Source organism: Larus michahellis, chromosome 2 (genome assembly GCF_964199755.1).
Source record: "Larus michahellis chromosome 2, bLarMic1.1, whole genome shotgun sequence".
Classification (NCBI taxonomy): Eukaryota; Metazoa; Chordata; class Aves; order Charadriiformes; family Laridae; genus Larus; species Larus michahellis.
The window spans coordinates 113,449,508-113,467,390 of NC_133897.1; the positions used below are offsets into that span (position 1 = coordinate 113,449,508).

The window sequence follows — 17,883 nt, forward strand, 5'->3', positions numbered from 1 at the left end:
CAAAAAAATATCATTAATAAATCAGAATTATCACGCACTTTGTCAACTCACAAAAACTTGCCATGGCAGGACCATCGCCTTTCTTTCATCCCACAGAGAACAGATCTCTTCAGTGGCTGCCCATCTCTAATTTTCCCTTAAATGCCAAGGAAGCAGAATTCCTTTATGTCCTGGTGTTCATCCTGCTGGATTTATGCAATCAGCACTTACTGGTTCAATGCATCTTTTCCATTACAGGGCATGGACTCGGAGGACAAGTTTTCACATGGAGAACACCTACACTTGGAGGCCTAACCTGACAGCATACAGACCCCTTTCCCTGGCAAACTGCAACAATTTGCCTTGTAGTTGTAACAGTGTGGGTTCCAGTTTTATAAAACATTGCAAATGACTTGGATAAAATTAACTTGTCAGAAAACTCTGAACACCTGTCATGTTTACTTATCCTGTTCTAGGACAGATATTTTGAAAAACATGGGTTCTTGCAGTTTAAGTTACTCTTCAGCTTTTTGTCTCAAGGGAAACATCCTTTGAGGAAAAAAAAAAAGCAATAAATATGTTTATTATAACAACAGCTTGCCAATGAACAGCATAATTTTCGTAATTTACCATGACTAAGCAGCTGATTTAGAATATCAGCTTATAATTGCACAGAGAAAGAAGTCAAAAAGCCTTTCTGCTGATTCAACTAAACTTAGTCTTAAGCAAACCAAAAATAATCTTTCTTGGAAAATACATTCAGTCTCATTGTCTTACAAATTTTAATTTGCAAAGTGATCTGCAAAAGCTTCATCTGAAGCTGCAGCTGACAACTGAGGTCAACTCCTAAATCAAATGCGTTATTAGGGCAGGGTATGAGTCTCATTGCCCTGTGAACGTGCATGGACCCACGTGTTATGTCACAAACCTCTGCAGATTTATTGGACGCATCTTCTTCTCAGAACTGTACTTACAGACTGAGGGTTTAGACCTAGCAGCTTCCACATGTCTGGTTATTGCACATGCAATGTATAAAGCGAGTTATTTGTAATATGGGTTCGTTTGCCAGTTTGTAAGCTACTCATCACAGATCACACGCTCCAGCTCAAGGTCGATACTTTCTCTTACAACAGTAAGGATGCACAGCAGCAGTGACAGATGGTCAAGTGCTGAAGTGTTTTGGGGAGCGAGGCAGGTGGGATTGCTCATTAATAAGAGAAAACAGCAGGAAGGAGGATGAGAAAGAAACAGGAATCAGTCAAGAAGTGTGGTATGAAGAAAAGGGATCAGCCAAGATCCTGAGGGAGTTGGGTAGACACGTGCCTTCTGGGCTTTTAGTGTGTGGCTTTATTACTTGCCTGTTTAATGCAATAAATGCTTTACAGAATTTTTAGGCTTCCAGATCATGACAGCAATTTCCAGTGAGAGGAGAGGAGAGGAGAGGAGAGGAGAGGAGAGGAGAGGAGAGGAGAGGAGAGGAGAGGAGAGGAGAGGAGAGGAGAGGAGAGGAGAGGAGAGGAGAGGAGAGGAGAGGAGAGGAGAGGAGAGGAGAGGAGAGGAGAGGAGAGGAGAGGAGAGGAGAGGAGAGGAGAGGAGAGGAGAGGAGAGGAGAGGAGAGGAGAGGAGAGGAGAGGAGAGGAGAGGAGAGGAGAGGAGAGGAGAGGAGAGGAGAGGAGAGGAGAGGAGAGGAGAGGAGAGGAGAGGAGAGGAGAGGAGAGGAGAGGAGAGGAGAGGAGAGGAGAGGAGAGGAGAGGAGAGGAGAGGAGAGGAGAGGAGAGGAGAGGAGAGGAGAGGAGAGGAGAGGAGAGGAGAGGAGAGGAGAGGAGAGGAGAGGAGAGGAGAGGAGAGGAGAGGAGAGGAGAGGAGAGGAGAGGAGAGGAGAGGAGAGGAGAGGAGAGGAGAGGAGAGGAGAGGAGAGGAGAGGAGAGGAGAGGAGAGGAGAGGAGAGGAGAGGAGAGGAGAGGAGAGGAGAGGAGAGGAGAGGAGAGGAGAGGAGAGGAGAGGAGAGGAGAGGAGAGGAGAGGAGAGGAGAGGAGAGGAGAGGAGAGGAGAGGAGAGGAGAGGAGAGGAGAGGAGAGGAGAGGAGAGGAGAGGAGAGGAGAGGAGAGGAGAGGAGAGGAGAGGAGAGGAGAGGAGAGGAGAGGAGAGGAGAGGAGAGGAGAGGAGAGGAGAGGAGAGGAGAGGAGAGGAGAGGAGAGGAGAGGAGAGGAGAGGAGAGGAGAGGAGAGGAGAGGAGAGGAGAGGAGAGGAGAGGAGAGGAGAGGAGAGGAGAGGAGAGGAGAGGAGAGGAGAGGAGAGGAGAGGAGAGGAGAGGAGAGGAGAGGAGAGGAGAGGAGAGGAGAGGAGAGGAGAGGAGAGGAGAGGAGAGGAGAGGAGAGGAGAGGAGAGGAGAGGAGAGGAGAGGAGAGGAGAGGAGAGGAGAGGAGAGGAGAGGAGAGGAGAGGAGAGGAGAGGAGAGGAGAGGAGAGGAGAGGAGAGGAGAGGAGAGGAGAGGAGAGGAGAGGAGAGGAGAGGAGAGGAGAGGAGAGGAGAGGAGAGGAGAGGAGAGGAGAGGAGAGGAGAGGAGAGGAGAGGAGAGGAGAGGAGAGGAGAGGAGAGGAGAGGAGAGGAGAGGAGAGGAGAGGAGAGGAGAGGAGAGGAGAGGAGAGGAGAGGAGAGGAGACCTACAATGACCATCTAGTCCAACTGCCTGACCAATCCAGGGATGACCAAAAGCTATTATTAAGGGCACTGTCCAAATGCCTTTTAAACACTGACAGGTTTGGGGCATCAATCACCCCTCTAGGAACCCTGTTCCTGTGTTTGACCACGCTCCTTCTCAATAAAGACATGCTTCCTAATGTCCAGTCTAAACCTCCCCCGGCGCAGCTTTGAACCATTCCCACACGTCCTATCACTGGATCCCAGGGAGAAGAGATCAGCACCTCCCTCTACACATCCCCTTCTCAGGAAGGGGATGGTTGCCCCTCAGCCTCCTTTTCTTCAAACTAGGCAAACCCAGAGTCCTCAGCCACTCCTCACAGGACATGCCCTTCCAGCCCTTTCACCAGCTTTGTTGCCCTCCTCTGGATGCATTCAAGGACCTTCACATCCTTCTTAAATTGTGGAGCCCAGAACTGCATGCAGTATTCGAGGTGAGGCCGCACCGACACTGAATACAGCAGGATAATCACCTCTTTTGCCCATCTGGCCACGCTGTGTTTGATGCACCCCAGGATGCGGTTTGCCCTCCTGGCTGCCAGAGCATACTGCTGACTTCTACTGAGCCTGCTGCCAACCAGCACCCCCGGATCCCTTTCTGCAGGGCTGCTCTACACCTATTCCTCTCCCCATTCATACTTGTACCCAGCATTACTCCATCCTAAGTGCAGAATCCGGCATTTAGACTTGTTAAATTTCATCCATTAATCACTGACCAATGCTTCAGTCTTTCTAGATCTCTCTGCAAGGCCTCCTGTCCCTCAAAAGAGTCAACAGCACCTCCCAATTTGATATCATCGGCAAACTTGCTAATGGCGCATTCAACTCCTGCATCCAGATCATTGATAAAATGCATTGAACAGAACTGGTCCTAGAACTGAACACTGAGGAACACCACTGGTGACCAGTCACCAGCCCGATGATTCACTACAACCCTTTGAGCTCTGCCCTTCAGCTTGTTCTTCACCCACAATATTGGACAACTTGTCCAGAACAATGCTGTGAGGGACAGTACCAAAAGCCTTACTAAAATCCAGAAAAACTACATCCAACTGGCTCCCCTTCATCCACTGGGTGGGTGACCTATCATAGAAGGATATCAAATCAGTTAAACAGGACTTTTCCTTTGTGAACCCGTGTTGACTGTGCCTGCTGACTGCATTATTCTTTAAATGCCTTTCAGCAGTACCCAATACAATCTTCTCCACAATTTTTCCAGGAACTGCAGTAAGAGTAACAAGTCTATAGTTACCTCGGTCTTCCCTCATGCCCTTTTTGTAGATTGGAATAACATTGTCTAGCTTCCAGTCAGCGGGGATGTCCCTAGGCTCCCAAGACCTTTAGTAGATGATAGAGAGGGGTCCTGCCATAGCATCTGCTAGCTCCTTTAGATCTCTGTGATGAATCCCATCAGGCCCCATGGACTTGTGAACATCCAGCCGATACAGCTGGCCCCTTACAATTTCAGTGTTCACAAAATGCAAGTCACTGTTCCCACATCCGTGGTTCTCTGACGCAGGGGCACTGGGAAGCCCAAGGTCTGTCAGTATTACTAAAGACTGAGGCAAAAACCACATTGAATGCCTCCGCTTTTTCTTCACCTCTATTAGTCAGATGACCATCTTCAACATGTACTCGTCCAATGTTTTCTTTAGACTTCTTCTTGCTATTAACATATTTTTAAAAGCCCTTCTTGTTATCTGAAACAACAGCTGGCCAGTTTCCACTCTAATTGAGCTTTCTGGCCTTTCCTGTCTTCTGCCTGCATAAATGAACCACAGCTCTCTACTCTTCCTGCGAAGCCTGACCTCGGTTCCAGAGATCATACAGTTCCTTTTTCCTCTGGAGCTCCACAAGGAGTTCCCTCTTCAGTCAAGCTGGTCTTCTGCTCTGCTTGACTTATGACTCAGTGGAATTGCCTGCTTCTGTGCTTCTAAAAGGTGATTCTTAAAGACTGACCAGCACTTGTGGACTCCCAAGCCCTCAAAAGCAGATTCCCAGGGCACTCTGCTAAGTAGTTCCCTGAATAGCTTAAAGTTTGCTCTCCTGAAATCCAGGGTAGCAACTCTGCTGTCCTTTTTTCTCATTACACTCAACCACTCCATGATTACTGTGGCAAAGGCAGCCACCTACCATCACATCCCCCACGAGTCCTTCTCTATTCACAGATAAGAAGTCTAGGAGGGCACCTTCCCTAGTTGACTCACTGAGTACCTATGACAAGAAGTTATTTCCTACAAACTACCGTAATTTCCAAGACCCGCTCATCAACACGTGTACCGTGCTGAAGTAGCCCGAAAATCAGCGACCTTAATGGTGGAGGGCAGATTTGACCTTTTTGGGGTGTATGCAAACTCCTCCCAGCCTGCAAACTCCTGGAAAAAAAACCAAACACATACCTTACACACATGCTGATTTGGTTTTAATCTAGATTACACGTATTCATGAATTTACAAAGAGCTCTCAGATAACAGTAATCACACTTCACAGGAGCCACGCAGTTAAGCTCACATGCTTCAAATTCCTTCAACACTGGCCCGGACGACACATTGAGAACCTGTACAACATCTTGGGAATTTCTCCCCCTTTTCTTTTGACCAGGTGACAAGAACACTTTCCATAATAGCTGTTTCACTGAAGAATATTGCCAGTGTTAGTGCCAGAAAGTAGTGGCAGTAGCAGCAGTAGTAACAACAACAGAAAAGCAGACCTCTTTCACTGGATCTTGGACAATCAGAACCAGATGCAAACTGGAACCAGGACGCAAACTACCATTTTTTGGGTAGGATTAATTTTTAGCTGGATTCCCGGATCAGCTTGTTGTGCATCAGATAAGGCTCAGCCAAAAGGAAAGGGTGGGAAAGCATGGCTGAGAAAAAGAAGGAAGGACAGGACCACCAGAAGCCAGATTCATATCAGTTTAGACCACGCTCAAATAGCTCTGCACTTGCAGAACTCCTTTGTGCACATCTCTGCTGGTACAGTCTACTGTCACTGGCAGTTTTACTCTTTTCTCCCCTGTAATGGAAGCAATAATCATTTTAAATCAGTGCAGGTAATATGCAGAAACAAAGAAAACTTTTTTTGAAACATTTTTGGAGATAATTAATCGCTTCAACAGCATGTTGCATTTCAGTAACAGAAATGCCAAACTATGTCAAACTATGTTTGACCTGCTCCTTGTGTCAAGAAACACAGAGCGGCGACCAGAGGCACAGCACGCAGAAGGAATGCAGTTCCTCTGCTATTTAAAACAAAATAATCTACTAAAATATTCCAATTCCTCAGAAGCTTGGAAAGAGAGAGGGTAAGACCACAGCAAGCTAGGCTTGGACAGGGAACTGCTTTTGAAAGGCACTCAGGTTCAGCAGTTGTTATCACATAAGCATGACCTCCCTACTCTACTCCACTGAAAATCTATTTACTTGCTCAGCTGCCAGGACAGTTATTTCCCCTTTCATGATTCTACAGTAATATTTTAGCTACAAGGCCTTTTAAGAGGAGAAAACATCTCATCCATATTTCAGCGTGCAGCTTCAGGATTTGGGGTTTTTTTTTTTTCAATATCAAGGGATAGATTTCATCTGGCAGGTAAGTTTATATTCTTATTTGAATAAACCTCACACACAAGATTTCATATTTTACATTGGACGAAGTGACCAAAATGTGATTACAATGCATCTTAATGCAATTTCCTCCGGTCAGTGAGGGGAAAAAAAGTGCTTTGAAAGTGTTTAATAACAATGGGAAGTACACTAGTTACAGCTATTATCAGTTATCACAGTACAGAATATCAAATAAAACCAAAATTAAATCCCCTTTGTCATCCTTTTGTACAGTCTAATAAACAAATACGATGACACACTAATGACGTCCCAGTCATTAGAAATCACTGTTGTCCACAACAAAACAGAAAACGACTCTTTGCAACACTGAATAAATCAAGAGGGGTTAAAAATTTGTAACTCTGACTAAGTTTCATGATCTAATGATCTCTCAATGAACGTGTTTTATAAGCATGGATTTTCCAATCACAGACATACTAGTAAAAATATTATGCAAAAAATTATGTTTATTTGATGCTCTCCCCTCCCCCCCCCCCGCCCTTGTAAATCAGTGCCCAAAAGCAAATTCCTCTTGAACCTTTTTCTGGCCTAATTACCTAGAAAAAGAGAGACATGCAAAATTAATTAAAGGGATACCAAATACTAATGTGTGCATTTTTCACCTGACAAGGACAAACGTGGGACAGACGCCCACAACAAATGACACACAAAAATCCAGCTCACAAAATTAAATCTCACAGGACTACCTTCTGCATCATAAATTACAAAGTCTATAACCTTGATTTTATAGCTCAGTATTTCTGTACCCGGTAATTCCCAAGAAAACTGGGAGAAACAGGAGCAGTTCGAGATCTGATTTGATAGGATGAAGGGTAACGGTTTCAAACTGAAAGAGGGTAGGTTTAGATTGGACATCAGGAAGCAATTCTTTACCGTGAGGGTGGTGAGGCACTGGAATGGGTTGCCCAGGGAAGCTGTGGATGCCCCATCCCTGGAAGTGTTCAAGGCCAGGCTGGATGGGGCTTTGAGCAGCCTGGTCTAGTGGGAGGTGTCCCTGCCCATGGCAGGGGGGTTGGAACTAGGTGATCTTTAAGTTCCCTTCCAACCCAAATCATTCTATGATTCTATTACCCGGCATGAGAACATCTCTGCTTCTCAAGAAGGGCCACCTAAAACACTTGGGCGGCCACCTCCGTCTCTGCCACATGGACCCCCAGCTCCCAACCCCAGCTTGCCGGGGAATCAGCCCTGCCGTAACTCGCAGTGGACAGCAGTGCTCTGGCAGATGTCACCCCTACCCGCGGCCAGCAGCAGCTCACATCACCTCGGGTGAACAGGGAAACACAAACCCAAACCAGTCATCTATCAGCTCCAACCATCACAAGTAACCACACTCCTAACCTGTTTCAAAGGCTGATCAAGGTCCAGCCTGAAATAATATTTTTTTTTTCCAGGATACTTCTACAGGGATCATCTTATTTTTATGATTAATAAAATTCTGAATTCCTAATTGCTAAATTACTTGTCATTTACTTGCACCTTGACTTCCTGAGTTCAAGCATTGATGCTTGCCTTTAGCTGAAATATGAATATATAGAGCAGTCTTGCACTCTTAACTTTGCCAGTCTGATAAACCAGGCTCTTCCAGTCCGAAGATAAGGTAATGGAGAGAAAGCAGGGCCTAATCGCCTTTCTCTGCACCTAGTCCAGCTTCAGTTCATCTTCCCTGACTGCTGGTGACCAGGTTTGTATGCAGCACTCTGGACATAAATCAGCTTTCACTGTGCTTCCCCTACCACTTAACACATTTCTCATGGCTGCATCATACACACACGATCATCCTTTAACCAGTGAATACATTCACGGGTGGCTTTGCTTCTCTGTTTCAAAAAAAAAAAAAAAAATCACCTACAACTTTGCAGCATACATTTTTGTTGGCAGTCAAAAGGTACAGGGACCTGCTACTTACACTACTGATTTTCATCTCCACCATTTCCTTCTTTCACCCCACCGTTTTCCACCATGTCCTTCTAGGCACTGGGAATAACTCCCATCTTTGTATAATGAGTGAACCATCATTAGCAGCTCACCTACTGTGGAAATTTAGAAGTCCTGTGCCTCTCACCCAGTAGCCGCCAAAAGCTTGCCTATTTGCAGATACTGACCCACTTTTACCGCTCATTAACCTGTTCTGCTTTTGTAGGGGTTGGTAAAAACTTGTGAGGCTGAGGTCACCAACCCACGCAATGCAATCCTTAAGTTGCAGGGGCAACATTTTCCAATGCAACAGCTACAGCCAGGCCAAAAGGGACATTCAAAATACAAATAAGAAACTTATTTTACCGGAGACCCGCCAAATAACGAAACCAATGACTTGCGTAGCTTCATGCAGACTTTCAAGACTCTCTTCCTCAGTGCACGCCACGCTGCACGCTATGTACCTACACATGTAGTACTGGTCTGACGCTGAGTTCAGAGCGCCTCTGCACTCGTGCTCCTCTACCAACGTGTCCACTTCGCGCTTGTGGTTCATCATCTCTGCCACTAAGGAAGAAGCGAGGCCGCATATGCCTTATGAAATTTCCTCTGAAAGCAGGTCCCCTTTTTCTCTCGGGATCCGACTAGAAACTGCCCAACCTGTGCAGCCGCACAGCCCGGCAGCGCAGAAGACAAATACAGTCATAAGTGGTGCAAATGCAAGTCCAGCATAAGCAGAGTTGCTCTCTTTGATTCCCAGGAGTATTTTGGGACTCTGGAACCCCTGCTCTGGCCATCGCACTGAAGTCAACAGAACCTTTGCCCTTGCAAAGGGCAGAAAAATGGAACCCACCAGCCATTAAGGAATTTACCCCTGATTTGAAAGCTCTCTAACATTTTGCGTTCTGTTTCCTGTGCATTTCATCATGGAGGGGTATATTTGGTTGTAGGTAATGCTTTTCACATTTCCTCTGTACTAATAGCATAGAATGGGGAAGAAGAAAAACCCACAGAGTAGCCATACCGCAATACTTGGAAGAAAAAAAAAAAAAAAAGAAAAAACCCACAAATTCAATGGAACACAAGGTAAGTCACACCTGAGCTGTGGTAGTGAAAGTCTCTTAACTATGTAATGCTGGTTTAAAAGCAAAACAGAGGCCAAATAAATACAGAAATAAAAATCTACCACTCCTGCCTATTTAAACGGAGGCTGGCTGACAAATGCTGCTGAAGACAGCCTGGATGCGCTCAATCTGCCAGGCACACCAGGGAACACTAATTCACGTCTGCAGCTCTTTGCACCATCCTGTAGTGCTACACCCCAGCGCTGGCTTACTGCCACAGCAGGGCTGTCTCTTCCAAACTCCACAGCCAAGAGGAAAAAAAACAAAACAAAACAAAGCAACAAAAAAAACCCCACAACCCCTCTGTTGGGTTGCTTTTACCACCCTAGACTGTAAAGAACATCACTTGTTCTTGCCGCAAAAGGATTATAATTCTGCCTTACAAGCGTGGCTGGAAAGGGTGAGGATGCAGAGAGAAGGCAGAATCAGCCCAGTGCTCAGCAAGTGTTACGCACCTTCTCATGTCAAGGGCTGAATTCAGATAAGATTTTTTCCACATGGTGCCTTTTCAAGCACCTGCAGGTGCATAGCAACACAAGATTTGCTTCCTGACAGCCGTAATCATTTGACTAGATTTCATTTGCATTCTTGAGAAGCTGCTCTCTGAATATGTATGTTGCATCTGAGCGGTCAAGACCACACCACTCGGCTAATCTTGAGGTCAGGGATCCTTACCCTTTCTTTATCTGGCTCTCTGCCTACCGCTTACAGTGGGCAGTGACGTGGCTCTGCAACCTCCTTCCCCTTTCTATCACACACACTCACCTTTCTAGACCAGGACCTTCACGCACCTTGGTCCCCTCACTCAGCCGTCCATTCCCAGGCCCCTCTGCAGGTGATTTTGAGTGTCCTTTTTCTCCCGTCCTTGGCCCTTCCTGCCACGTCACCCCACAAACCCCTTCAGTCCTGTCCCCAAACCCACCTGAAGCACATTCCTCCTCACGTTTTGGCCCCTCTTCCTACAACTCAAACCGCAGAGCTTCTCGTGGTGAAGAGCGTGGTAGACCAGTGCCAGAAACACTTTAATACCAGCCTGTTTAGGAGAGCTGCCTTAACTGCTTCCGTGGATCAGGTAAGCACCCACGGGGGAAGAGCCAGAGGTTGCCACCACTGTGTCCCTGCGTTGCATGGGCTCATTGAAGTGGTCCATGCACCATGAACAGTTCCACAGCTGGGGAACCTCTGCTTGCCCAAGTCTGGGCATTTACATGCCCTGTTCCTGTCGCCTTCGAGGCAGCGGCTGCCAACAAACAGAAAATCAGGGTGTGGAGAGAAGCAAAGGCAAAAACCAGAAGTGTCAAACAGATGATCCTGACACATAAGCTTCTCGCACAAGAAGCGGCAAAGGGAGGGATACAGAATTCCTGACATTCTCAGCTGGCAAAGAGCGAATGGAAAAATGTTATGCATGAAAGCCACTATCAGATACCGTTTAGCATTTTATAACCTTGAGTAGTTTTCCCTACATGACTGAAGGCTGAGATTGCAGTTCTCAGGACTAGCAAGCTGAATAAATCAGGAAAGATCTGTCTGTCTCTGACCTACAGGTATTTTTCGCTAGTTAAACTGAAGAAGATGTATATATAAGAATGGGCATTTTTCTCAAACATGCGGGATTCTTAAAGGGAAGACGGAAGAACTCCAACATTTTAGGATAATATTTCGAAGATATTTTAAATAAGCGGAAAGCAAACTTCTGCAACATCGCAGACTGAAGTTTACAGTCATTAAACAAAGGATGCAAAAGACACTACACCTAAACCGTGGCTCACTGTCAAGCTAGACATGCTACAAGCCTGTTGAAGCTTCAGAAAAAACACATCCACTTGCATCTCTTAAATGATTTACCATGCTTTATGCTCGCTCTAAAAATAGTAAAAATAGCATATTCCCTTGCTAGCTTTAATGCCGCTTGTTCTTTCATGAACACACATACTACCAAATCACCTGTTGACCTTTGCAGCACGCAAGCAGTAGCTCACTGGAGGGAGGTCCTTACACCACATACAAGGAACCACCTCCACACTGACTGAGGGTGGGCTACCATCAGTCACCTACATCAAACTGTAGAGCAAAAATTCAGGCCACGTCTTGACTGCAGAACTAATTCAAGCCATTGATAGTTGGTGTCAGCTCGTCTCCGGATAGCCTGGTTTCAGAGGAAGCATCGATAAACTCAGTGATTCGATTGCTGAGCTTAGGGGGAACATCCCAGTCAAGACTGTGGCAAGGACAAGTCCTCGCAAGGAGCATTTTCACCCCCTACCTTGTGACACTGTCTCTGAATCACCAGGACAACTACTGTCACTCAGAAAAGAGGGGGCTATAAAGCACTGTAGATATCTCATCAGCCAGCCTTTTCCTGGAAATGGAGCAGTTTAAAAAAAAAAAAAAAAAAAACAACCAACAACCCACAACCCAACAAAAAAACTCCCCACAACTCAGGGTAATTCCTTTCAGTGTTTAAATTGGGCTCAAGCAATTGAGGCTCCTTCTATTAAACAAAATTAAAAATCCCAGAGTTCAACACAGTAAATTTAAAAAGGACAGAGATAAATTTTCCTGCCCTAGAAACATGGCCCTCAGGCTCCCTAACTATTTGCTACAATATTCCTCAGCTGGCAAAATGGAAAGCTGGCAGCCACCCAAGGTATTCAGACAAAGCATTGTAATTAGAAGCCACTTAGGGCACCATGAACCAAAATATATGCTAATAAAAACATCATTAACTAACTTGTGAAGAGACTCTTCTTAGGGGAGGGAATCTTTGCTAACAATAACATAATTGTCGTGCGTTTAAGTCCTGAAGTCCATGGCAACAATTTGAAGCTGATGGGGAAAAAGTGAGACAGGGAAAAAGTGACTTTTGGAAAATAGTGGGGTGAAGGGAAAGTGACTCTCAGAAACAGAATAGAGCGAGCTTGTCTGATAGCACACCAACACAAAGCAACTGGGTCTGCAGAGACCAGTACTCAGGCACAGAAAAGTAGGGGGATTTTGTTAATTGTGCTGCCAGTTTAAGGTTCTCCCTACCCAAAAAAGGGAAAAGAAAAAACAAGATAAAAGGATTAAGAAGCTCTCTCCTTTTGTAATCAAGTACAATGTGAATTTTTTACTGCAAGAGTTGCCGGAGAGCCACATACCCCTCTCCAGGGTCTCCTCCAGGAAGCACACTGAGCATTTGCTCCCACCAAGGCTATGATAGAAACACTTTTGATCTCCATTTTCTGCTGCGTTATTGTCATTCTGCAGAAGTGACATTTGCTCGCTGTTTCCCACAAAATGGCAATTCTGGTTCCTTCTCTACTCTGCCTACAATTCCGAGTTTCCTGACACAAAAGAAACAAAATATTATATCTATTATCCATATAAATCAGAAGTTATCAGCTCTCCATGACCAGCTTCTCGCTGGCTGGCCTGTATATTAAGGTTCTTCAACGAACTCAGGTGTTCCTACAAGCTTTTAAACCCAACAATGACCAGCACTTCCGAAGGCTTGAAATGTTACAAGTGGCTATCTGAAAGTTGATTTAACACCTCAAGGGGGTGCCAAGTGCTTCCAGCCGGCTTCTCTGAGCACCCAGGATACCTTTTCAGAAGCAGCCACATGAATTTCCAGTTTCTCCCAGCTGACTGAAGGCAGCCAGGAGGCACACTGGTTCTCGCAGAGCACTGCTTAAATAAAAGCTCGTGACTAAGATATTTAAGAGTGGTTTCTCTACACTCTCCAAGCTGGTAGTTTCCCAATCTGTTGCCCAGAGAAGCTCATGAAAAAGGAGGAGAAAACTCATGAAAAATTAGAAACTCATGAATGAGGAGCTCAGAAGTGCTGCTGCTGTTGTTTCCACCCTCCTGCTCGACCGTGGTTAAGATTTGAGTTTAACTTTCGAGGCGTAAGTAAGGATTCAGTTAAATCTCAGCCGAGGCTCTTCTGCTGTGAAGGTTCCACATCAGCGCATAAACACAGCAACAGCTGGCACAGCTGGGTAAGCACAGAGCACCCCGACTCCAGAATACGCACATGCAGGTCCTGTGCTTGGCCTTGCATTTAGGAGAACGAAGCCAAACGAAGGCAATGTTGAAAGAGCAGGAAGTGCTAAACACTGCCATCAGCAGTATAGACAATAGGGACATTGACAAAACTTCCAGACTTTAGCAGCGGAACATAAAGCTTCAACAAAATCGCAAAGAAGGGAAAGACAACAGCTCTTGAAGCAGAAACACCACTGAAAAGACAATTATTAATACACTATGAAAAATAGCAATGGGACCAGAGGTTGGGGTAGGCTAGAAGCTTTGGGTCATCACTGCTGTTCAGAGGATAACGAGAACGAAATTAACAGGGGGATACATTTGTTCTTCAATAACAGATCAGAAGGAGCAACACAAGACAAAGTAACCAAAATCCCAAACATAAATTAAAGTGAAAAAACTCTGGGGATGCATCACGTGTTTACCTGTAAAATGGGGATGTTCTAGGACAGAGAATAACCTGCAGTGGCACGGACCTCGCCTTGGGAAAATTTGGGGTGGTCACTGCTCATTATTGTTGCACACAAAAAAAAAAAAAAGGAAAGCAGATGTTTGAAAAACGATGAGCTTAAAAAAAAATTGAGAGGAAACATAAGGGACTAGATGGGAAGGATGGATGTTTGCGTCCATGAGTCAGAGCTCAGTCACAGATTTCCTGCCTCAAATGAGGCATCATTTTGTTCAGTAAATACAACTTTATTAATATTCATCTACTGAAAAAAAAAAGCTTTGAGAGTCTTAAGACTGTGGGAAAATAGATTAAGACATACCTAAATGTCAAGAAGTGACTTGTGTGCAAAAGAGCTAAAAGGGGAAAAAAAAAAAAAGAAAGTGGAGCACGGCATCAGAGGAAAGAGAGAGAGAATAAGCAAGGAAACTCAAACCATGGGAAAGAAAACTGAACCTTTGCTACCTCTTGCAATAATTAGTCAGTTATCAGCTCCAGACCATGCAGAAATGAAACAAAGAAGAGTCAAGGGAAGGAATTATGCTATGCTTCAAATATGTTTTTCAAGATCCGTTTTCCCATCATAAATAACATACTGAATTGCTAAGAGTCAAAAGATTTCATCAAGGCCACTTTACATTATGCTGTGCATTGTAAATAAAAGCACAAGCATTTCCTGCACTTAACCGCAAAAATCTTCATTGTCTGGAATTCACGTACAAGGTATGGAGAATACAGTGGCATGTATCAGGACTGACATTACAGCCTGCAGAAGCATCTCATTTTACCCCAACCTAAATGGGCATAGCTACATTTATCTATTAACAGCAATGGTGCAATTTCATAAGAAAGTCTGAAGATATTTTAAAATGTGTCGGTGGGTTTTTTCATTTCTTTCAAACTTCTGCAGATAAATGTGGGCGTACATTAAGAGAACTCTACAGTTCTACAGCCTGTTACTGCACACTACTGCCATCGAAGGTATTTAAAGAAACAAACAACCAACCAGGGTTACATACGGTCAATACAAACTAATGCCCACAAACTCCACTGTGGCTTTTTTGAAAAGCCAAAGGAAAAGCTACTGAATTTGAGCAACTCACTTCACAAACTTGAAAAATCAAGACGAAAACTCTAAGCGGTTCAGGTTGCCAGTGCTAATTTCCAAAACAATAACCCCAGACACAACCCGTGCCCGTTTTCAATGTCCCAACTGAGGACAATCCTGGAGTCACCACCCAAGTTCACGCCACCCACCAGCCCACGTGCTGGAAGTCAAGTGCTTTCCAACACCAATGAGAGCTGCCACACGTAAACCTGATGAAATCAAAGGGGAGCTGGAGCCCACCTGGGCACTGCTTGAGTTGTAAGTGGTATGGTCAGCCTGCCTCTGCATTTTCCCCACCTGTGAAATGGGAACCTATATACCTGCTGACTGCTGACCACCTGCTTCGCCGAGCCTTGCCAAGATTCAGTAGGTCTATACTCACAAAGCCTTCTGAAGACGAAAGGTTTAGAACAAGTATGCCAACGCGTTAAGAGAGACCGGGATAACAAAGACATACTGCACAGTAATACTCACCCGCTCCTGACCAGCTGTGTCCCAGATCAGAAACTTATGAAGCTCATTCCCACAAGGTACGGTTTTAGTCATGAAGGATGCTCTAAAAAGAAGGAAGCAGCAGAAATTAGTAACATGACCAATGCTCTGAATATGCAACCTTAACCAGTTCTGCTGGGTTAGGCTGCATATGGGGAAACTCCAAAACCTTGACAAAATGCCGACAGAATTGAAAGTCTCCCTTTTCTCAGATAAAATATATGATACCTATATATGTATTTTAAAAGAAGGGAAAAGCCTCTGAGGTTTAGAGAGCATCTGTGCATGGGCCCAGCTCATTTGTGCATGAGCTCCAGCTGCTCACATGTAGCTTCTGCTGCTAGCTAGCTCCATCTTCTCAGCGATATGGACCTCAGAAAAAGGCATCAGCCAGCATCATACCAGGCAACAAATGCGCAACTTTTCAGTTAAACCTAGGAGACTGGATCACCAGGGAGCAGAAAAGTCACCTGCTGGAATGCACGTGGTGAACAACTGGAAGAAAGTTCTTCCTATTCTCAACTCAGATGAAGAAGTCTTCATGGCGGCTTGTATTTTTTGTAGGAAATGCAATTTGCTTGTGTTTTCACAGTGTGATTTTTCTTCTTCTAGGAACAAGGGTTACAAATTTATAGCTTTTTTCTATATTACAGCATTTCAATTGGAAGCTAGGAGACACTGACAAACTCTGGTAGATTATTTTTTTTCCTCTATGCTTTCTGGACACTGATGAACAATTTTTGTTGTGGTAATTTTTTTCATGGCTCATAAAGGTGCATTTGATACAAAAAGCACCAAATGACAAATGACACATAACGGATCAAAACTTTTCCTAAGAATGATACACCAGAGTTCTTCTCTACAGCCATCTGCAAATTGCTCGAATTTACCAATGCAGCATTGCTTATAAAAATATTAAGTAAGGCAAAAAAGCACAGCATTTTCTTTGGTTGTTTTCAGGGTGTGTGCTTTCAGTTGTCACTCTCCTCAAAGCATTTAAGCAACATTTTACAGCTTCAAAAACAGGAACTTTATAGCCACAGCAGCTATATAGGTTGCAAGGATTGTATATTTAAAACATTTGATTAATTTGGAAGGAAATAAAAACAAAACCCTTATCTATATAGACAAGCAGTATCACCTGCATGCAAGCTACCCTTCACATTTTAATCCTCAGATAGAAAAATATTTTCCCTTTGTTATCGTAATTATGAAAATTAAAGGATTTTTTTTTTCCCCATTTGAGCAGAAGACACTTACTTAGCAACAACAACTGCTTGGGGAAAAAGGCTGCTGATGATTTAGAAGTAAAAAACCACTCAAGTTCCCATCAATTCCTTCACTGCAAACAAGTGTTCTTCAGTCAAGTAATGTTATTCATTACATGTTTCCTTTCTCTCTGTCCATTTTTCTCTATTCATTACATTCAGGAGTCCAAAATTGTCCTGGAACTTCAATGTGCAACTTCCAGCTGAGACTCCTTCATGCATCAAAAGGCAGAGCTATGGAAGATATCATCTAACTCCCTGAACAAGACACAGCAATCAATACCAATCCTTCACAGATGGTGTAAAACAGCTCTAACAAACAAGCCAGAGCAGCCCTTCCTACCCAAATTACTCTTTTGTGAAGATTACATATTAGCTTCCTTTCCCGTAAGAGATCAAGAATTTTCAAAGGTTTCCGGGTAACGTTGGACTTGGCAATTTTTCCCTAAGATATTAAAAGAAAAAATTTTGGAATCAAAAATCAACTACAGGACTAATAGGCTGCTTCTGATGGTCTGACACATGGAAGCGTGGAGTTTTTAAAGAAGAACAGGTATGAATTAATTATACTTAGTTTAAACTGCATTGTCCCTATTTTGAGAAAGACGGGATAATGTAACACATCCTAAACCTAGATGAAAGCATGTCCACACCTGGGAACAGACACTGTCCATGTTCCAGCCCAGCCTGGCAGGACACACAACGTTGGTACAAGGTCTCCCCGTGGTTCTCCTGCCGTTACTCAGCTATGGGTGCCCTGGTCCTTGTGCAGATCCCAGCCTCTTTCAGTTCCTTAACCTCCAAGGGTCAGATTTGATACCTCATTGACCACTGGGAACTAAAGCGATTTTAACCCTAAGGTCTTATGACCAAAACACAATCTAAAGTGGGAAGCTCTTGACAAGACAAAAAGCAAAGGACACCAGCTGAGTAAGACATCTAAGAATCTCTTGTTGTAAAACGGGTGCAGAAAAACAAAAAACAGAAGAGCTGGAGGTCATGGCCACGCACAACAGAAGTCAATAGAGCATGGTTCTGGAGAGCCCCAGAAAAGAGGCTATTTCAAGAGACATGGTTCACAGGAGCAGGATGGCAGAGCTCTGTCAGCCTCTCCATAATGGAGTAGGCTGCAATATAGCAACTTTAGGGCCTCTCTGTATTCCCAGAGCTGGGAGAGCAAAGCAGATTT

The 17,883-nt window shown here is 44.5% G+C and overlaps 1 protein-coding gene across 2 annotated transcripts in view; it reads right to left on the bottom strand.

Annotated features, from left to right (window-relative positions):
* Positions 1–17,883, bottom strand: part of RAB31 (RAB31, member RAS oncogene family) — a 69,989-nt gene that overhangs the window by 22,436 nt on the left and 29,670 nt on the right. For both annotated transcript variants that reach the window (XM_074576633.1, XM_074576631.1), the window contains exon 3: positions 15,409–15,490. In XM_074576633.1, coding sequence (XP_074432734.1) covers positions 15,409–15,490 — 82 coding nt within the window. The remainder of the gene's footprint in view (positions 1–15,408; positions 15,491–17,883) is intronic.